The 23,294-nt window shown below is 38.7% G+C and overlaps 1 protein-coding gene across 1 annotated transcript in view; it reads right to left on the reverse strand.

Annotated features, from left to right (window-relative positions):
• Positions 1 to 2,263: 2,263 nt before the first annotated feature.
• Positions 2,264 to 23,294, reverse strand: part of LOC145390952 (uncharacterized) — a 239,409-nt gene continuing 218,378 nt past the window's right edge. The window contains exons 6-8 of the mRNA XM_080265689.1: positions 12,179 to 12,324; positions 10,628 to 10,783; positions 2,264 to 2,400 (exon numbers count right to left, since the gene is read on the reverse strand). Coding sequence (XP_080121815.1) covers positions 2,264 to 2,400; positions 10,628 to 10,783; positions 12,179 to 12,324 — 439 coding nt within the window. The remainder of the gene's footprint in view (positions 2,401 to 10,627; positions 10,784 to 12,178; positions 12,325 to 23,294) is intronic.

Raw genomic sequence — 23,294 nt, forward strand, 5'->3', positions numbered from 1 at the left:
AGTGCGAAGGAGAACTGGAGTTATGTGGGAGATGGCTGATCGAGTTGAGCAGAGTGTTGCGATAGTTTGGGCATATGGAGAGAATGGGTGAAGAGCTTTTGGTGAAAAAGATAACTGGATCCGATGTGAGAGGTGTAAGGCAGAGAGAAAAAAAAACATAAAGAGGATGGATGGACAGTGTGAAGAGAATGGTAGATGCGAGAGACATGTCTGTAGAGCAAACAAGCGTGGCTTCGTGTGATAAGAATGACTGGAGAGAAATTGTGAATAAATAAATGGTGATGCAGCCCTGAATGGATGTTCTCCAGCATTTGGTCTGTCAATTGATTAGGTCAGGTGCGGGTAAGGGGATGGGCCCATTTTGATGTGGCAGGGGTAAACCAGCCCTGCTGTCAGGCCATGCTGCAGATGTTGCTGTTTGCACTGCACAGTTGACTCTCGTGCGGTATGGTGCAGTGAGGATCTGTCCGTTCTCTCCCTGGGGCTAAGATGTGAATATGTATACGTGCATGGATGAGTAAATTAGGAGTGTGTCGTTCTGTCTCAGCAACCCCCCTTTCTTTGGGAGAAGCAGCCTAGGTATATGGATAGATAGATAGATAGATTAATCTTGCTTGTAAATTTACGAAGAATGTCATTAATCATTTGCATAAAACATGTCACTGCATTCCCAGGCAGAATTATATTTATTGATGTTAATGGAATATTGTGGATTAGTTGATAAAGGATAAGATTACCGCATTATGCATCATGTTGCTCATTTTCAGGGCATGTTCGTGGTGCTGGGGTGTGGGTGTGCAGTGGCCGTTGTGGTGCTGGTAATGGAGCAGATGTGTGGTCGGGCCTGGTGGGATGAGCAAGGCCAGACTGACACCCAAGATACACACACCACCACAACTACCTCTAACCAAGCACGTCACTAATACTGACCACGACCTTCACATGAAATTCATACTTCACTTTAAGCGTTGAAAAAAAAAGGCACAGGTCATAAATATATTAGTTAATTATTAAGTACACAGTGAAATAAATACAAATGACAAATCCTTGCAGTGTCATATCATCGTGTTTTTTTTTTCCATGTATGTCTGAATTTAGCTCACATCATTTCTGCCAACATATATAGGAGTAAATATTTGAAATAAGATAACTAGTTGCAAAGAGAATATAATCTATCCGACCACTAAATCATATCAGAGAATGAGTTGATACAGTAGATATGGAAATGTTTGTTGCCGATAACCCAGAGATAAAATCATTGAAAGTTTGGTCAAAGTGCATAAACCCATTGACTCTTGACTGAACAATATTCTGGTACTAGCCCTAAATGAAATTTTTAGCGGTATGGGGTTCACTTGACATATTTTCGAAGTTTTTGAAAAGCAGACAAACAACAATGATTATGCTTTTTAAAGTTATTTTGTGCATAACTTCTAATAACAATTATTACATAAGTTTTCTAAAATATTGGCTGCATATATGATGGCTTTGCAGATTTGCTAAAGTGGTAGCTGCAAATATTAACATGACACAAATTTCACTACTTGAAGAATTATTATGTTGATGGGAGCCAGTAAGAGGAGGAGAGTTGATGAGACGAAAAGTCTTTGACTCCACCCTATTGAGAAGAGCTGTATATGGGGAGCCTCCACACACATGAGAGTTGTACTCTACACGGGCGAATAAAACCCGTGTATAAAGTCAACAACTGCGCAGGAGTAAAGAATGTACGGAGTTGGCTTAGCACACCTAATCTCTTGGAAGCAGATTTTACAAGAGATGCAATATATTTCCAAGATAAGTCCCGAGTGAATGAAACCCCAAGCATGTTCAAGGATGATGCAGGATTCATTACCGAAGCGTTCTGTTACCTTGGAGGAGATACACAGCCTTCATTAACCCTTTCATTACCGAAGTGCTCTGTTACTGTGGAGGAGGTACACAGCTACAGTAACAGAGCACTTCGGTAATGAAAGGGTTAAAAATTAGCTGGTACTCCTGTGGATGACTGTCAGGTTGACTCTTAAACTGCAGTATATTGCATACAGCAGCAGACACGAAGATTTCCTAAAATGGAATTATGGTTGTCCCTCAATGATCACATTGACGTTTATGTGAAAACGGTTTTAACAGTATTGTTATCACCCAAAAATTATTTTTATTGTCATCAGTGCAGTAAGGTTCCATAATTTGTTCAATAATTTTCAGAACATGGGAGTACAGCAGTCATACCGATCAACTTCCCTGACAGAACGCAGGAGCTTTATTGGATGTGGGTGGGGGGCCTGTCAGCTCGTGTCATAGCTAGAGTAACCGGGTGTCGCATCACCACTGCCTGCAGGTAGCTCAATCGCTGGAAGTAGGAGGTCCACGTTGCAAACAGGACACGTACAAGCAGACCTAAAAAAGAAAAAGAATGCAAAATCATTCATAAGCTTATCAAAACCTATCATCATATAGCACTCCACCCTTATGCGTTAAGCATATTTGATGTGAAATGCAGTTTAGTACATTCAGAATTTCAGTATAATAGTGGATATTAAGAGTATCCTAATCTAAATTACTACTGAGTTTCACACAATAGTGAACTGATGCACGCTTTGGTTGGAATATTTTTCCTATGCATGGTTTGCTTTGCAAATTACTATAATTTTGAAATAACCCGCCAAACAGAGCTAATCAGGCAGGCTGTTACCGAGACATGGACCTCATTATGCAATTGAGCAGTACTGCATAGAAAAAGTAGTTCTTCATTATACTTTGTAGAAAAATAATGTACCCACGGTAGGAACAATCAAGTAGAAGGCAATAGAAAGATATCAAAATGTAAGGGACAAACTTTCCCTCCTCTTAACCCTAGAACACTTTCATGGGGTTGAGGTGACCCCCTCCCCCAGGAGGTGATAATCAGATCATTAGGAGATAAGGGGCCCAGGGTGCTGGGTCTCCCAGTACCTTCATGCCACTACAACCGCTCTTGAAAGGAGGTAGTGTTGTGGGTCAAATTTTACACGTTGCCCTCATCCGATTTTCGACTTTTCTTTAACATTTTCTAGTAGAATTGGTCATTCTAAGAATCTTTTCTTCTATGGCATTTCTCTCGCAAATTGATAATAAACGAGTTACACGCGACTTCCGCCAATCACAATCACAGATAGGTGGTATTATTTCGTACTTACACCCACCTCACTGACAACAAAAGTGGCTAACTCACCTTATACTTTACGCAATTCTAAGCATATTTTCTTCTATGACACTTCCGTCTTAAATCAACCGTTGATGAGTTATGCAATTTATTACACTTATTATTTTCTATTGGAGAGATTTTCCCTGCCGTGGTCGGACAGTTGTGTGTGTTCGTTGGTGCGTGTTATGTGTGTGGGTGGATAAAGCGCATGCGTAGCACATGAATCAGCCAATCATAAAGTAGAATTTCAAATGCCCCATGCTAGGGCTCGCAAGTTTTAAAAGTCAGTTCGTCTCCAACCATAGACTGGGAAGCCTGGAAAATTTATTACTTCACTGCTATTTCACAGTTCTACCAGGAAGAAGATAAAACTGTTGACTTTGTGTGATCGCATGGTGTTTTACCTTCAACAGGAACAAAGTACCCAAATCAAGGCAAAAGTTTCATTTTACGTGAGGATCAGAAAGTGTTGCACTGCCGCCTGTCACCATTTGCTGTTACAGCTACAGACGACTCTTCAGATGCGGACGAGGAACTGTAATCTGCTAGGTAAATGCATTATTTCTTATTTACACCCGGTTAGGTTAGGTTAGATGAGGTTTGGTTAATGTCATGGGGGGTCTGGGGGGCGAAGCCCCCCAGTTAGGAAGCACGGTCTGGGTCGGAGGGTCTGGGGGGCGAAGCCCCCCAGTTAGGAAACACTAACTCCCTAAAAAGCTTAAAATTATTTTCTTCCGAAGGATTTTAGTGTTTTTTGTTTGATTTTGATAACAGTTACAGTAGGAAATCACTTGCTTTTGCGTTTTTCCCCCACCCAACACCCCGGGTTCCCACAAGTCCCCCAGTATTCTTGGGGGGAGGGGGAAGAACTCCCCCCCCAAAAAAAAAATACGTTTCACGTGATAATAGGTGTCCAACCTGAGTGTTTTCTGTTGTTTTTGGTGTGATTTGCGTTGATTTGGACCGGTCCTTTCCACCGAAAGTCGCTAGTGGCGTTCAACAAAAACTAGCGACTTGCGATAGAAACGAAGGTCAAAATCGATCGAATCATACCAAAAACAACAGGAAACACTCAGGTTGGATGAAAAATTCGGATAAGGGCAACGTGTAAAAATTGACCGTGTTGTGCAGCTCGCTTGTATTTGTATGCTGAAAAGTATGCTTGGGGTTGGCTCAACCCCACGTTAGTGTTTATACAGTAGGTGTTAGTTTTTTGGGGGAAATAATTGACAGGAATATTATTTTGAGATTAGTACATCTGTACACCAGTACATACACTGTACACACCTATGTACACTTGTACTTATTAGTTCAAGTACAGGATATATGGTTTAACATAAGATTATAGTCTTCATTTTGCATATGGAAGATTATTCGTTTGTCAAAGAAAAAAATATAATAATCCGTAAGAATTCTTTTGTAATCAATGGCTATAGCCTTGGTGATCAATAATAGTTAGTTGTTGTTCATTTACAGGGGTAAATATAGGTAAAAAAAAATATCCATCACACACTAGTCATTCTTTGACTAAAAAAAAAAAAAAAAAAAAAAAAAAATTCCCTCCCACACACTTCCTAGTGCTGCCCCAAGGATGTGGGTATGTTAGCAGAGGCTCCCATTACCAGGGTGTTTCTTTGCCTACAACCATGCCCGTAGCTGCAGTCGTCTCCGTATAGCACTGGCCTTCAGCCTAATCATTAGTTAATCTTAATATTTTTACATTTTTTTTTTTTTTTAGTTATCCACCTTAGTGTTAAGATTCTGTTTCGGGTCATTGGTTTTTCACTCAGATTGAAGTACAAAGGCCATATTTTCTATGTATGCCAAGGAATTGAATAAATTCTAATTCTGACTATTTTTTAAATTTTTCGAAAATGGGGTTCAGTCAACCCCACGGTAGTGTTTGTGTAAGTCGGATCGGGGGTTAGTGTTCCAGGGTTAATATAGAACTGATTCCTTTCTCTCAGTTGATATGAATCTATTTAGAATCACCAGGAAGAAGTGTTTTGATCAGTCAGATTAACAGACTTTAACAATTTAGAAAATTGTCCTTTGAATAAGATAATTATATTTCATTCTTCTTTGGAAAAATTTGTAGCATTTCTGTAACAGTAATTTAACACATCTGTCGTACAATGCTTCACCTTTTAATCAGCCCACTTACATTCATGAAAACATATTCTTTTGATTTCTTGCAAGGTTGGCTTCATGTATGTCATGGTTAGTTAAGGAACCCATGTGTGTCTTATATTTTAGTTCCATTTGGTTTGCCAGCTTCTTAATTCTGATGTTAATTTTGATATGACGCGCTTTAGACTTATGTGCAAGTTTTCTCAAGCAGATGAAATATAAACCAAAGAGACTGCAGCGTGACTTTCATTCAACTGTAACATCACACTACCTTCTTTCCCAACTTCTTACCATTTAGATTATCGTACACCAAGGGAGAAGCATCTCATTATGAAACAGACAGGTTTATTAAATAATGTTTGCATCTGCACTTTCTTTGCATCTTCTTACCACAAAATACTTGTTAAAATAAGTAGAGCAAAATATGGTGAGTTTGTGAGTTTTGAACCCTATTTGTCTAATCAGCTTTACAACAATTCATTGCTTAGTACACCATGGGTATCTTGTTGATAATTTTGTCTATTATTTTCCAAAGATAGCATATCCTTAAAATACAGGTACAAAACAAAACAGAAATACTATTTATAGACAGCAGTTCTTCTCTGGAAGTTTGTGGTGGTGTGATGGCTGCTGCTGCAGGGAGACTGGGGCTTAGTCTGGGTGTTACCTGTCTTCTTGTACACGCCCACCTGCTTCATGCCTCAGGCAAGTTGACCCTAGTTGTAATTAAATGGACTTGACAATATTAATAGTTTTAGCATTTTGATCTTAGCTTACCTCATTGTGTATCATCAAAATACTAGTCACATTTCGACTGTATGTAATTATTTACAGTCATCTGATACAAATAAATTTACTCCTTGTAGCCTCTAATCCATTTAAAAAAATGTTCTTGAGTTGTCTCAAAAATGAAAGATAAGAAAAATTTTAGTGTAAGAGAAGTGCGTCGTTTTAGGCAATACCATTTTTATAACGTTTCCTTTTCCATACCTAAGCTGCATAATTAACTAATTTAATGCCTAATTAAGCATAATATACACACCCTAACGTGGGCAATTTTAACCATATGTACTTCTTTCAGAATTCTGTTGCACAACATTTCAGTGGATAAAAGAGAATGTTATGTGTTGCGAATACACCAGTATAGACAATTCTACATATTACAAAGTTATTCCTTAATATTCTCATGGGAAACTGATGCATTTCAGTGTATTTTTCTTGGGGTCAGAGGAACTCAGTGTTAGGGCTCGCGCATCACGGCCACAGGGTTGGCAGTTCCAGTACGTACCATGGTACCGTATTTCTGGCGAGGGATGTAGCGGTCTCTACAAAGATCTCTCCTTGCCCTTCAGACACATTTGCTCAGGGGATTCACCCTCTGGCTACTATCTAACACTTGCATCTAACATTTGACAACCCTTTTCATGTTCAAGATCAGTTAATAATACCAGTTAAACATCTTTCCCTCCCCTCTCACTACACCAGCCAGTGTTTACCTTCCCCTCCCCTCTCACTGCACCACCAAGTAAACACCCCCCTCCCCGCTTACCACATCAGTCAGTGAACACATCCCCCTCCACTCTCACTATCCCATGGCAATTTACCTACTCCAAGAGATCAACTAGACAGATCAACTAAAACAAATAGATCAACTGGGTTACTGGGGACATGTCCACATATTTTCATGATAATGCTTCCATTAGTGTTATATAATTCCCTGGAGGGACAGACATAGACAAGTGTGACTACATATCACTACCCTCAATGTTAGAAGATACTGTCAATGAGAATATAATGTTGCTACACGTGTATACTATGGTCAGTAACGTTACTCCATAGGCAGTGGGTTATGGAAAAGAAAAAAAAAAAGACTTCCAAAATTTATTAATATCTATTCTTACACAAAGGGTAAAAGTGATACCAATGAGTATACACTGCGGTGAGTGATACTGGAAGCAACTCTTATACTTTGCCATTTATATAATTCTATATGTAATTCTAAATTATTTATGAATTTATTTAATTGATTAGTATGCACTGCTTTCCTTATCAAACTTAAAATGAAGAGCTTTGTCAGCAACGGTGATGTGTGTGGTCAGTGATGGTATTGTGGTGTGTGTCTTAAGTGGCCACCTGACCTTTTCGGCCCCACCTGGCTCCACCACACACCGGCTCCATCATCAGCACCACCACAGCCAATGTGAACCCAAACCTAAGCACCGTAAACAAGCCTTGAAAATGGATAACGCGGGATGTAGGGTAGTAATCCTTGCACTGATGGACTTAACTAATAATGCCCCTTACAGTATACATGCGTAGTCAGTTCTTACGACGTCACACATACGTCTATAAAAGACCTACTGAAACAATTATTTGTTTCGAACTGATCTTGAGACCACGGTAGGGACTGAATTATTTTCTACTATCCCATAGTCTTGTATAGCCTTGACGTTTAATCTACCCTTACACTCAGATAACGTCAGAATAGACTTTTTCTCGGAGGACGATCTGGATATTCATAACCTTTGTCCAAAACTCGTCTGTCTCTCCGTCACCCACAGACAACTGCCCAAACACATCAGCACAGGCTACTTCGATGTACCAGATATGAAGTCAAGTTCACTATGATCTCACCATATACAATGGAAAGATGGGAGTCGGGGTATTGTCCAATGTACGCAGCTACATTCATAATTACATGGGCGCGTCCACGCGTGTGCTTGAACATGTGCTGGCAACATGTATGCAACACAATAATTAACACGCTGCAAACATGTTGGGAACAGCAGCGTCCGGATTATGTTGGAAACATCATGATGAAGTCCCAGCTGCCTGGTATAGACACTCATATCCCAACGCCTCTGCTGCCAGTGTTCGAAGCTGCAATGAAACGTGTTTGCACACATCTCCAAATGTTGCTGCATACATGTACCCAAACATGTTGCCAACCTTGCTGTCAACATATGTTCGAGGGCACGTGTGGACATGCCCTAACAGGCAGGTTTTACTGTGGTCTTTTAATTTTATACGAAATACCTACCTACATAATTAAATGTGACACAGTACATATTTACATACGAGATATTAAAAGATGCTCATTACTTGATAGCATACACCCAAGATTTTCACTATTTTACTCCAGTGAAGTATTTTAATATTTATTCTTTAACTTTACTCACTGCCGTAGTGAAAGGGTTAATGAAAGCTATGTTTAGCCCTCGTGTTCAAAAATCTCTTGTGAACCGAATATAATCGTCTGGGTGTAATGATAAAATGCAATATCAGATTGCGGGGGATAAAAGGTACAGTGAGGTAAATCTACCTTATCTTCAGTAATGAAGGAAGTTACTCTCATGGCTTACCCAAAGACTGGTGAGTGAGAGAATGGTGTTGACGGTGATAATCCTGGGTGGGTTCTTGCACATGCTGGAGTTGGGTTCTGAGTACTTCATCCATCTATCGTACTTCCATGATTCCACCAACGTGTACTATCTAACCACAAGAAGAGACACATATATATCTGTATGTGAAGAATAACTCGCTGAGAAAAATGAAAGATGAAATACCGAGCTATCTCAGTGTGTATGTATGTATATGTGTAAGTTTATCATATACCCAAAGTCCTCCTGTGAAACTGACCATATTGTAGATATTTGTTACGTTTTTGTTTGCATTTTTAAAAAGCATTATAGTGCAACAAAATTTTATCTGTAGTACATTATTGCGTCTTTTACTAAACTTGGACACTTACAACAACTTATTTATTCTTGGTAAAAAGGGGCTGTTGTTCTGAGTCACCATGGCCAGAGGGGTGGTTGCATACACGCTGCGTGATAGGTAAAAATCACAACGACCTGGAAAAAGAATTACTAGGAATTATTAATACATAAGCCTTCATATATTATTAGAAAACTACTGAAGTGTTCCTTTTACGGACTTACAAGATGCTTCTTACTTTGAAATGCCAGACAGTGTTTTACATTTGTTTAACAATCGCTTTTAATTAATTTCCACCTTGCCTCTTGTCAACAGTCATATGTCCCTGAAATCCTCATTTCTGTTATATGCATCAGTGTCAGTGTCTTTCTTTGCTGACTGACATTATTAATTACAAGTGGAAATTGTAACAAGAGGAGTCGTAACATCTTGACTGCTCCAGCACTACTCATAGTTTATTTTAATAAAAGCACCATTTAGAGGTAAACGCTTTTATTTTCTCCATCTCTATGGTCCTTTAATTAACCAGTTTGTCAGGCGTAGTAGCCCTGATAACATTTAATTTATTCTAACTGATGACAGACGACTGGGAAGGGAAAGGGAGTTCTTAAAACTTCCCCTGGTGAAATATTCAATCCGTAGTGAGTATCTTCCTTAATGAGCCATCTAAGCTCAAAAGAATAATTCTGTTAACTTAAATAACCTGACTATTTTACTCAGTAAAGAAAAGTCTTAGTAAAAGCCAGTTTATATTTCATGACTAACGTGACATGACCAGTTCAACAGCAGCTTTTGTGTGTGTGTGTGTGTGTGTGTGTGTGTGTGTGTGTGTGTGTGTTCCTGCTATTTTAGAATGACAGCAATTAAATATTAATATGTTGCTGGTTTGGTACTTCTATGATACACTGATACATTCTAAAATACAGATAACTAAAAATTAAACATACATATTTTCTGTAACTTTAGTAACCATATTACAACCGGTGAGAGAAAAGCTTTTGGGCAGCAAGTTGATATAGTTGAGATGCAGGTCAAAGATGACGTGACTGGCAGCGCTCACGACCGTCTCCATACTGTTTTGTAATTCGACGAACGTGTTATAAGTGACCCGTTTGGTCCCCATCAGTTACCCCTGTTCATGAAGTGGACCTGACGTGGCAGTCTGAAAACAATAAGCTTATCAAATGTTGTCTACTTTCCGGTATATGTTTATGGGATTTGAAAACACGATTTTTTAGTAATTCGACAAAAAGAATAAAAAGAAAAGGTGTGTGTAAATGTCTTGCAGAACATTTTGGTTATATATCAAACATAAGAAAAAAAAAAGTTTTCAATAGACAGAAATTGCCTTAACCTTTGGGCAGCGTGTTACTGTGATAATAATTTCATAAATAATTTAACCATCATTTCAGGCAAAACTTTTATGAATATTTTTTTACGCCACAATTAACTAACAACATATCAATTAAAGTATCGCATTATAGACAACCAGTTAGATACTCTTTATTTTTTAACATCCTGAAGAAACAATCACTCACTTCAATATATTTATTAATCAAAGTGTTTGGAACAACAATTATCCCAACATCAGACATGTCAAAGACGTCCTTAGGTCTCTGGTAGGGTTGATCTTCCCAAGGAGGGACATGAGGTTGCCGACGTAGCCCTGTGTCAGCGCCACCATCATCAGCACCCACACCCCCAACATCACACGCTTCCACCACCACAGACTCTTAGTTCTCTTTATATCTGGAAAACATAATTTAGTCAAGCAAATGATATGGATCATGAAAATATTTGACGGCCTGTTTCTGGCAGCTTCGGTGAAATAAAAGTAGTGGTTACAGTAAGCTGCCATTAGCGAGATGAAATTAAGCATAATCAAACACAAGACAGTGGTTGAGCATCATGAAACTACAGTATGTGGGCGAAACAACTGGCTCTTTTCGTTTTCACACAGAGAGAAATTCTCTAGTGCAGAAGCTAAGAAGCCTGGATGATGACTCCATTAACTCAGCCTTTCCGACTTAATCTAATCTCTCAGAGTCCCTCCAAAGTCAGTCTAAAATTACTCAGTGTAAACTACTACATGGCAAACACTTGTTACCTTCTCGCAAAAGAACTCGCACACAGTTGAAGGTGTTGGTATCTGTCATGCGTTGTTCTTGCATATAAGTGGGAAGGCAGAAAGACAGACGCACCATCACAACGCACACGGCCAACAGTGCTGTCAGCACAGACACTCAAACCCCTGGTCTATGAGGCAGCAGGAAGCCCCACGGGTCCACCTCAGGTCGACCATGGGCAGCGAGAATTAGATAATTTCCCTCAAACACAAATAGAGAGTAGTCTATCCACTGGCTTCTGGTTATATGAAAGAAAAATGGTCCCGGAGTAAACTCTACTTCCTGAAATGAGTTTTTGTAAAATATAATGAAGAACAGTAGAACAATGAATGTCGGGATATATTCAATAAAAGATTGGCCTTTACCACTTGATACTCTGATGAGTAATTCGTGACAAGGCTCACAAGTCGTTTTCTTGACTCAATATATTAATTGTATTGAACACGACTTATTATTTCAAGAGAAATATTCAGCGAGCTAAATATCTGAAACGGAAACTGACAAAAAAGAAAAAAGAAAAAAAAAAAAGAAAAAAAAAAGATGCATGTTCAAATGATGTATATGCGAAACATAAGGATCGAAATTTATGTAAGGGAAAATACAACTACTGTTCAATGCTGAAAGGTGTAGGAGGATAATTAAACGCTGGAATCTACCTAAGATACGGCTGCTTGTTTTTAAAAAAATATATATGCAGTAACATAAATTGCAAGTCAAGAGAAACTGGTTTTAAAGGCAACAAACAGAAAAAATGCGTAGCGAGCGAAAAACAATGTTAACAAGAAATGATCAAAATTTACAGGTGAGAAAGACGCTATTACGAGCCCAAAGCCAAAGAGTATTCGGTGCACAGATGCTATTAATACTCTAACCTGGACCAAAAGTGCCTTTTCATTTTAAGAAATTTGCTGCAATAAGAGATGAACACTAGAAAAGGACGCTAGTGATACAACATTCTTACAAAAAGGAGGGAAATGGTAACATTGTCTTCTTCAGCCATCGAGCTTCGTAGTACAACCTGCAAAAGGACGAAAATCTGAGCCAAGATGAGGTAAACGAACTATGGAACTGACATCACGTGTAATGAGTTCCAACATGCCTGTCCATGTCCCATCGCTTTGCAGTAAGCCCCAAGTCCTGTCAGGGGATCTCACGTACGTGTATCTGTCAAAGGGACGTGATTTAAGCACCTATGATGATTTAAATCTTTTCCATAGCAAAATATAAGTCGAGAGGGTACGTTCATATTCATATTTTATTTTTGCTAACCTGGGCAAGTTGTGGAATCAACCAGCGTTTACTTATCAAACCCAAATATTTCCAGTCAAACAGAGTGTATTAAAGCAAATGTGAATTAACAGCTCTAGTGAAGTTCATGATCGCGGACAGCATCTCCATAACGTTCCCCGCTGGCCCCCCGATGGTGGGTCGTTTGCTCTCTGGTGCAGTGGGGTCATCAACTGTAAATGCCAGCTGTGCCACTAACTCCTCTGTTGTCACTAGCACTTGTGGCCGGTGCCGGAACCTGCGGCAAGATGGTGTACGGTATAGTGTTGACTAGTAATGTCACTTGGATTAAGTATATACTCTCAGGCAGTGCAATTTTCATTCTGACAGCATAACTGTATGTTTATGTATTATACACAAAACAGAAACTGGACTTAATATGCTTTTGTTTTCCAGTATCAGTTGTGCAAGTTTTTTCTGTTAAAGAAAACAACCACGGTGATCGTCATGTTGTTGCGTAATGTTGGCATAACCTACGGCCTTTCAGATCGTTCAGAGTGATTAATGTTCAGGCTCAGGTAAGTTAATTTAGATTCAAGAAAGCTGTATAAATACAATTAGGTACTGTAAGTTACAGTCTATACTTTTTTTACTCTAACTTGTCCTTAAACTCTCATCTGCTCATCTTGAACGCAGAGTTATAAAAACAGATCAAAACTCGAATATGATGCTAGCCATGAAGAGGTGTTATGGGAATTATGTAGAGCTGTAGTATTGTCTTTTTTTTTTTTTTTTTTTTTTTGGCAGAATTATGTGAAATAAGCTGCAAAAGGACGAAACACGTGTCATAGTTACGGTAAAAAATATATATATATTTACTGTTCATTCACGCACACTTCAGTACATACAGACCATTTATGTCGCTCACCTTGGTTCAGTGTCATTTAGGTCCAGATACACGAATTCAGGTAAAATTAGTCCCATTCTAGTAACTTCATCCAGTCAGAATATTTATATATTTCTCGTCTCTTCCCCTGTAGGAATCATGTGATCTTGCACCATCTCTTATTTAGTGTGCGAGTCGGTAATTTGCGGGAATGCTGTAATAATAATTTTACAAATTACCATACAAGATCTCTCATGTATGCAGGTTAGTTTCTCTTGTGTTTAGCAATATCTTACAGCAGATTGTCGACACACAAAATTTACCGTAAGAACTTCTGGGGGAAAAGATCTGGTGGATGGGTGAAAGTTAGACTTTGATCGATAGTCCATGATGCCACTTGTAGTGGTAGGGATTCTGGGTCGGTGAACGGCAGCCATGAGAACACTTTGGTTCTGTTGATGAAAAAAAACAAAAAAAAAAACAATCCGTCCATTAATGAAAACTCAGAATTATCGACTATTTATGTTGTGTTCTTGTACGGTTGCAATAAATAGGATCACAAGGTCAGGTATTTATGAAGATGTTAAATTATAATGTGAAAAACTTGAACGACTCTGACCATTTCACTGCGTTTTAAAATTCATTGTTTATAGCCTAGATATTTACAATGGAGCAGTATTTATGCCGGCAACTATATACTGATAATTCTTGTTACCTGAAGACTGTTAAGGTATAGTCCACAACAGAAACGAGAGACGTGGTTCGTGAGAGAGTCCTGTGAAGGTGGGGAAGGGTCTGGAATTGGAGGAGAGGGATGGGAGTGAATACGAGCAGCTTTGTTTTCTGGACCAGCAGGAGGTGGGTCTTGAAGGAGGACTCAGCGAAGCCGGCGAGGAAGGCTGGGTCATCGCTCACCCCCACCATCGTCACGCACCACAACGCATCACCAAGCTAATGGTGCCAACATGAATAAAATTACGAAAGTAATAGTACCAACATAAGTTATATATATCACAAAGCTAATGGCGCTGACATAAAAAATATCACGAGCCTAACGGAGCCAACACGAATAATATCACAAAACTAATCGTGTCCAACATAAATATCAGGAACATAATGCCATCAAGAATATTATCACGAAACTAATGGTGCCGACATGAATAATCGTGTGAGAACGAAAGGACACTAATGCTCCCCCTAACTACGATTTACACCCATCGAATTTTCTGTACAATTCTGGCTTTCGCTTAAGTCACTGATGTGTCCTTGTCCTAAGTTCCTGTCGGTGGTCCAGAAACTGAAACAGGGATCTCTCGGTTGTGGGCCAAGTATACTTCTCATTACACAATGCTAACTCGTACGAATACTTAATGAACTACACTGTTTTATGTCCGGTTCCTTCAGCCTGATGACGTCTTTCTGTATTTCATGCCGGCTACAGCAGGAAAAGGGGAACAGAAATAATATTATTGAGTCGTGTGTGTTTATGCATGAAAATTTTCAAAGAATTATGAGTTATTGTCTCCAGAGACCAGTTTCTTCACCCTAATTCATCAACATGCCGTGGCCACATACCTGTCGAGCTGTGGCTATACTCTGTCAAAGCTGTTCGTATGTCATGGTGGTGTTTTGTTCACTAGTATTCACCTCAAACACTCCGACTCCACAAGGAGCATGTAAGTATGCTAGGTCCTGAAAGAGAACACATAATGATAAATCTTTCCTATTCTTCTGAATTGAAGCAACAATAAGGATAACAAGAGCATTAAATTAAACATATTAGCCGCAAGTATTACAATTTTGATTAACTTTGGGCAGAATTTGGCTTATCTAGTTCATTCAGTTACACATAAGGTTAAAGCCGAAAATGTGAATTACTTGTATCGTACAATAAAGTAAGAACTGACCTAATGTTTAACTTGACCCTATTAGGCTCCTCTGTTGCAGCTCTAAGCAGTTTTTCCATTACAGTTGTGCTTACTTACTTGTATCATGGAGATCGCGTATGAGGAGCCATCTGTCAGCAGTAGAAGAGAAAATTGAGAACACCGCTCTATGGCCAACATGTCATCCAGTGGTAAGCGGCTGTCCATTCATGATATGGTTGTGTCTGACAAGTACGATGGTGGACACAGCGAAAAGCATGGAATGAATCATGTTCAGTCAATCAGTGATTGGTAATTGGCGATGTTAGGTTGCATAGTTAATGTTCGTTTTATATTATACCTCAGTTAAATCAAAACTCGACGAGTAGCTGTGTAGTTATGGTTAAGCAAACCTTCAAGGGATCATCGCTCAGTAGTGTTATAGTCGCTTGAAACATCCGATAACCCATCATTAATTAGAATTATGTGTACGTCTGTTTTGTTATCGTAAAAGGTAAGGAACTGAAACAAATACAACGAAATTACTTGGTGATATATGGTGATGCACATTTAATGGCTTACATCAAAATGAAACAAACCTTTTTTTTCCCCCTCTCACTTTCCTGTTACTGCAGTCTACGTGCCTGTGATGTGATGTAGGCGTGCATTGAACCAGGACCAGGAGACCTGATGCCGAGCCACAGTATCCCCGAGCAGCCGACATAATGCCACCTCCACCACCACCGAAACACGTCACGAGCACTATTGCACACCTTCGCCACCACCACACGTCATGACCACCACAGCATACCTCGGCCACCACCACACGTCACGACCACTACGTAGTGCCTCCACCACTGCCGAAATATGTTACGACCACAGTGGCAGGTCTCCTCCACCACCATATCTATTTCTTAAACATACCTCCACCATAACACTCCTTAGGTCATTAAGAAACTGTAAATCTGCTCCTCCTCGTAACTCAAGGGATATATTTTGCATTAGGAATAACAGACATAATTCAGCACTCTTCTTTCTTTATCCGTTCTTTGAAAAAAGAACATGACCATAATTTTTCTCTCATTACTTACAGATTCGTTTTTCAGAAAGAAGAGATAGGGGAAGTTAGTTTTTTTTTTTTTTTTTTTTCAAAATACATCTGTATCTAAAACCACAATATTATCATACGAAACTCAGATTTCCCTCATCTTTCAAGCACTGTCACCAACACATACGTTAGACTGTCTGATAACCTTCATGACATGATATTCAAAGGAAAATGGACTTTATTCAGCGTTGCATTTTTATTATGATATTCATTACACATTAATATATATACCAATGCATGTCAATCGTATACCAATATGTAACAAAAAAAACACGTATTTATTTCGTAAATTTAGTTTACGTCATAATAATTTTCTTCTGGGTAATCTTTTAATAACAAGCACGTGAGGGAGCCTGGTTAAATATTTTAGCCAAGTACAAAAAATAGTTTATCGTATGACGAAGAAGCAAAAGCAAGTCTGAAGCCTGTAATGCCAATAGTCCGAGAAGGAAAAAACCTAATACAAGAAAGTTCGATATGACACATGAAATACAGATTGTACTTAACTTTCCTAACCTATGACAACAGCAACATATAATATCGTTCTGAAAGAGACGGACAATAGTTTTTCAATATAAATTAATGCTTATATACCACTTGAAAATATAATACCATATACTTACCAATTACGTGGTATCTTGAAAATCTTAACGTAATGGTGGCTTTGGGATGTAAATGCTCACTTAATTAAGAGCTCATATAACTAAGAGCACAAATGAGATCTCAGATCTCTTATCTCGCTTCAGTCAGCTGTTTGCTCGGCTCAGCTTCTTATAAGAAAAACAATATTAGGCACAGATATCGCACTTTTCTGCTTTTGCCCATTTATAAGGGAGACGCAGAAGAATTTACATTAAAGGGACCTTTATCGTTTCCTTGGCTCTTGCTAGTTTTTCTCTACGAACGATAACGAAACTATGGCATGTGATCTGTTGGCAATTCATAATCTTGATACATAGAACCAGTTCACTCGGCTGTCATATATAATGAGCCTGTCTGGGTAGCATTTGTTTGGTTTCGCAGGGAATCATTCAAAACTGAAGGAGTTTGCAAAGTTACTTTGAATGAAGGTGATTATGAGTACTTCATCTTTGCGTTTACGTGAAACTCAGTAATACCTGTATAGACCAGGGTATTTAGTATACCCACTCTGATAATGGATATCTGTTTCCATTGCTCTGAGATTCATTTCAGGTAATTATAACTCATCATTGTGCAATGCTATGGGATGGAACGCTTTAATAAGGCTGTAAATTGCTTTCCAATGTTTCCCTTTACTAGGTCGGCCAGTTCGAAGCCTATTCTCAACGTGTCCCTCCTGCTTCCACCGCCTGAGCCACTTGCAGACAGTGGTGACGCTGGACCCGGTTACCCAAGCAATGGCACGAGCTGACAGGCCCCGCACCCACAACCAGATGGAAGTGCTGCGTTCTGTCAGGGTGGTTGGGCGTGATGGCAGTGTTGTTTCCATGTTCTTTCTAAGAGAGTTATTTAGCAATCAAATATAAAATAAAACTTCATCCTCCTGGTTACTTTGCATCAAGTGTAGGACGTACATTTTATAGTTTTGTTGATCCCCTTCGCCGGAGCGACTTACTTTTACTGCATTCCTCTTACTACTGGATTATTTTCATTCATTATATTGGTAAACCGTTTGATGAAGGCTATTTATGAAATTCATTCAATTCGAGAAACCTCTTCTGAGTTAAATACTTTCTGAATGTAAGGGAAAATATATAAAAGTCTTGAACTGTTTTTGGATATTGGGAAGCAAGTTTGGATACTGGTAGTAAATTTCGGGAATTGACCCTACTCTGCAGTTTTTCGAATCCATAATATATTTGCTGTACTGAGGTCCATTCATGAAAAATAAAAGAACGAAAGTCTGCCATATAGATCGCAACATCAAGCCTGCCTAGGATGGACTGTGCCTAGAACTTCATTGGTTCTCTGCTTCATATCCTGAAGAAGACCCACGAAGCAGCCTAGTAATATCTCCACCCCATGGAAGGTGTGGGAAACTGTAACAGGTTAACGAAGAATGAGCAAAAAAACAGCAGTAGGTTATTTAAACTACAATAGTGGATGGAAATTGGTCACGAAACACCAGTAACAAGTCCTTATACAAATCTTTAAGCAGGAACAACAAGTCTCTAAGTAACCGAAAAAACTAAGCGACAGAAATAAACCTCAGAGCAACAGATTCTAATTTCTAAGTAAGAGAAAGAACCTCAAAGCAACAGAAACAAATATCTAAGCAACAAAAATAAATCTCTAAGTAAGAGAAACAAACCTCCAAGCAACAGAAAAAAATCGAACTAACAGAAATCAACCCAGAGCAACAGAAACAAACCTCTAAGTAACAGAAACAAATATCTAATCAAGAGAAAGGTTGGTACTTAGAGACAGGTTAGCTGGCATGACCGGCCTGCGTTATCACACAGGCTCTGTGTTACGGGTTATGAAGGAAAAATGGTCCATGGGTACCACAAACATCACATACTCTTTACAGAAATGAACTATCCCCACCAACTGCCTAAGTAAGGAAAGTATGTCTAAGGAACAATAAAAACTAATAAAAACTATAACAAGTCGTTATAAAACAAACAGTTTATTCAATAACAAACAAATTTTAAACAAGAAAAGTAAGTCTAAATCTAAAAAAGATTGTGTTCCCCCAAAATGAAGCGTGTGAAAACAAAAATGGGTCTTGAAATAATTAGAACAAGTCTGAAATCAACAGAAAAATGCCCTGGACTAATCTTAAAAGATACAGATGCCATTGCCGGGAAATATTTTTGCTAATATCCAGTTGACCGAGAGGTATTTGGTGTGCTTTCATGCTGTCTGAAATTTAGTGATTTGTAAACACCAAAAAAGTCGAATGTTAAGTTAATAAAAGATACTAATTACCTTCGCGCAAAGATGTTTCGTTCGGTCAGAGAGGTTCATTGTGGCTATCGCTGTGCTTTCATGTTCGATGTCTGAAACTTATGTATCAGAAAATATTAAAATGTTGGAAACTATCTTGATTTATAGCTGTCAGTATATGGTAGTGAAGGATTAATAAACATCTCCCCGATAAAGATACATTGCTTGGTCAATGGGGGTACAACATGACTAACAGGAACGCGTTATATCATGAGTAATAGCAACACGGTACCATATGACTAATAACAACACGGTATTATGTCACTAACAGCAATACGGTACAATATCACTTATAGGAACACTTTACAGTATTATATCACCGACAGCAACACGGTGCTATTTCACTAACATAAGCACTGAACCGTATCTCAAACAACACTGCACAATATGACTAACATGGTACCATATGACTAAATGCAACACAGTGCCACATGACTCACGATCAAAATGTAGGGGAAGGTGAGGCTGGAATGTGATCTCCAACAGCCTGGAGCAACAGCTAAGCTCTGAGTGCTGACCGGCCTCCTGGGGCCCTTATATATACAGTGAACACCTTTCCCTCCTCTCTCACTACACATGCCAGTGAGTACCTTACCCTCCCCTCTCACTGCACCACCCAGTAAACCCCCCTCCGCTCTCACCATATCAATCAGCTAACACATCTCCCTCCTCTCTCACTATTCTATGACAATTTACCTACTCCAAGAGATCAACTAGACAGATCAACTAAAATAAATAGATCAGCTGGGTCACTAGGGACATGCCCACATATTTTCATGATGAGCCTCTCATTAGTGTTATATAATGCCCTGGAGACACAGACAGACAAGTGTGACTACACAGCCCTACCCTCGATGGAAGAAGATACTGTCAAGCAGCATAATTATAATGTTGCTGCATGTATATACTTAGGTCACTAACTTTACTCCATAGGCAATGGATTAAAAAAAAAAAAGACAAAATTTATTAATATATATATTCTTACACAAACGGTAAAAGTGATACCCATGGGAATACACCGCGGTGAGTGTCTCTGAAAGCAACTCTTATACCTTGCCATTTGTATAATTTTATATATTACTCTAAATTTTTTTTTGAATTCATTCAATTTGATTTGCTTTCCTTAAAATGAAGTAAGTAATTCATGTTAAGAGCATTGTCAGCAACGGTGCTGTGTGTGGTCAGTGACGGTGATAGTGGTGTGTGTCTTAAGTGGCCACCTGGCCCTTTTGGCCCCACCTGGCTCCACCACACACCAGCTCCATCACCAGCACCACTACAGCCACTGTGAACCCAAACCCAAGCACCGCAAACATGCCCTGAAAATGGATAACGCATGATGTAGGGCAGTAATCCTTTCATAGATCGACTAAACTAATAATACCCCTTTTACGTGCGTAGTAAGTTCATACGACGTCACACAATATATGTCTATAAAAGACCCATTAAAACAATTATTTACTTCCAACTGATCTTTAGGCCACAGTAGAGACTGAATTATTTTCTACTGTACCGTGGTCTTGTATAGCCTAGACGTTTAATCTAATCTTACACTCAGATAATATCTGTGTAGACTAGTTCTCGGAGGATGATGTGGAGACTCATAAGCTATGTCCATAACTCGTGTGTCTCTCCATCATCCACCGACAACTGCCCTGCCTTAACACATCAACACAGGCTACTTCAATATACCAGATATGAAGTTCACTATGATCCCACCATATACAATGGGAAGATTGGCGGTGCGGTAGTGTCCAATGTATACGTAGCTAGATTCGTAATTACAAAAGGCAGGTTTTATTCTGGTCTTTTATTTTTATCCGAAATACCTACCTGCATAATTAAATGTGACACAATACATACTTACCTAAGAGATATAGAAAGATGCTCATTACTCGATTACATACACCCAAGTTTTTCACCAGTATACTCCAATGAAGTATTTTGTTACTTATTTTTTTTAGTCTGACTCACTCTCGTAGTAAAAGGGTTAATAAAAACTATGTTCAGCCTCCCAGATAAAAAAAAAATCTCATGAATCAAATAAAATCGTCTGGGTGTAATGATAAAATGTAATATCAGATTGAGGAGGATAATAGGTACAGTGAGGCAACTCCTATTTCCAGTGATGAAGGAAGTTACTACCATGGCTTACCCAAAGACTGGTGAGTGAGAGAATGGTGGTGACGGTGATGATCCTGGGTGGGTTCTTGCACCTGCTGGAATTGTGTTCTGAGTACTTCATCCATCTATCGTACTGCCCTGATTCCACCAACGTGTACGATCTAACCACAAGAAGAGACACTTATATGTCTGTATGTGAAGAATAACTCGCTAAGAAAAATGAAAAGTGAAATACTGAGCTCTCGTCTGTTAGTCTAAGACATCTCATGGTATGCATGTGTGTATGTTTGTAAATTTATCATATTCCCAAAGCCCTCCTGTGAAAGGGACCTATATATTTATAATTGTTGAATTTTTTATTTGTATTTTTTAAAAGAATTATACTTTAACAAAATTTTACCTGTAGTACATTGTTGCTTATTTCACCAAACAGGGACACTTACAACTTATTTATCCTCGGTAAAAAGAGGCTGTTCTTCTGAGTCACCATGGCCAGAGGAGTGGTTGCGTAGACGCTCCGTGAAAGGTAAAAATCACAACGACCTGCAAAAAGAATACTAAATATTATTAATACATAAGGCCTCATATATTATTAGAAAACTACTGAAGTATTCCTTTTTCGGACTTACAAGATGCTTCTTATTTTGAAATGCCAGGCAGTGTTTTACATTTGCCGAAAAATCGTTTTTATTTACCCCCTTGCCTCTTGTCAACAGTCGTTTGTCCCTGAAATCCTCATTTCTGTTATATGCATCAGTGTCAGTGTCTTTCTTTGCTGACTGACATTATTAATTACAAGTGAAAATTGTAACAAGAGGAGTCGTAACATCTTGACTGCTCCAGCACTACTCGTATAGTTTATTTTAATAAAAGCACCATTTAGAGGTAAACGCTTTTATTTTCTCCGTCTATATGGTCCTTTAATATTAACCAGTTTGTCAGGCGTAGTAGCCCTGATAACATTTAATTTATTCTAACTGATGACAAACGACTGGGAAGTGAAAGGGAGTTCTCAAAACTTCCCCTGGTGAAATATTCAATCCGTTGTGAGTTTCTTCCTTAATGATCCATGTAAGCTCAAAAGAATAATTCTGTTAACATAAATAACCTGACTATTTTACTCAGTAAAAAAAAGTCTTAGTAAAAGCCAGTTTATATTTCATGGCTAACGTGACATAACCAGTTCAATAGCAGGTTGTGTGTGTGTGTGTGTGTGTGTGTGTGTGTGTGTGTGTGTGTGTGTGTGTGTGCTATTTTAGAATGACAAATATTAAGTATTAATATGTTGTTGGCTTGGTACTGCTATGATACACTGGTATATTCTAAAATACAGATAACTAAAAATATAGTGAACATACATAATTTCAGTAACTTTAACAATCATATTACTACCTGTGAGAGAAAAGCTTTTGGGCAGCAAGTTGATATAGTTGAGATACACGTCAAAGATGACGTGAGTGGCAGCGCGCACGACGGTCTCCATGCTCTTTTGTAATTCGACGAACATGTTGTAAGTGACCCGTTTTGTTCCCATCAGTTTCCCCAATTCGTGAAGTGGACCTGACGTGGCAGTCTGTCGAGAATACGACTATCAAATATTGTCTACTTTACGGTATATGTTATGGGATTTGGAAACAAGAGGTCTTAGTCATTCGAAAAAGAAAATGTATGTGTAAATGTCTGGCCTAAAATTTTCGTTATAAATCTAACATACGAAAATTACCGATGACCCATGAGTTAATGACTAAAAATAGCATCAGGAACTTAATTACCTATCCAAATCATTGATCCCACTCATAAATTAATTTGCTGCTTTTCAGTGTTTGAGAAATTGTACATGGCAAAAAAAAAAAAAGAATGTTATTAATAGACAGAAATTGTCGTAGACTTTGGGCAGCGCGTTACTATGATAAAAATTTCATGAATAGTTTAAACATCACTAGAAGCAAAACTGTTATGAATATTTTTTGACGCCATAATTAACTAACAGCAT

Source organism: Coenobita brevimanus, chromosome 16 (genome assembly GCF_032717465.1).
Source record: "Coenobita brevimanus isolate Jiangsu-jjx chromosome 16, ASM3271746v2, whole genome shotgun sequence".
Lineage (NCBI taxonomy): Eukaryota > Metazoa > Arthropoda > Malacostraca > Decapoda > Coenobitidae > Coenobita > Coenobita brevimanus.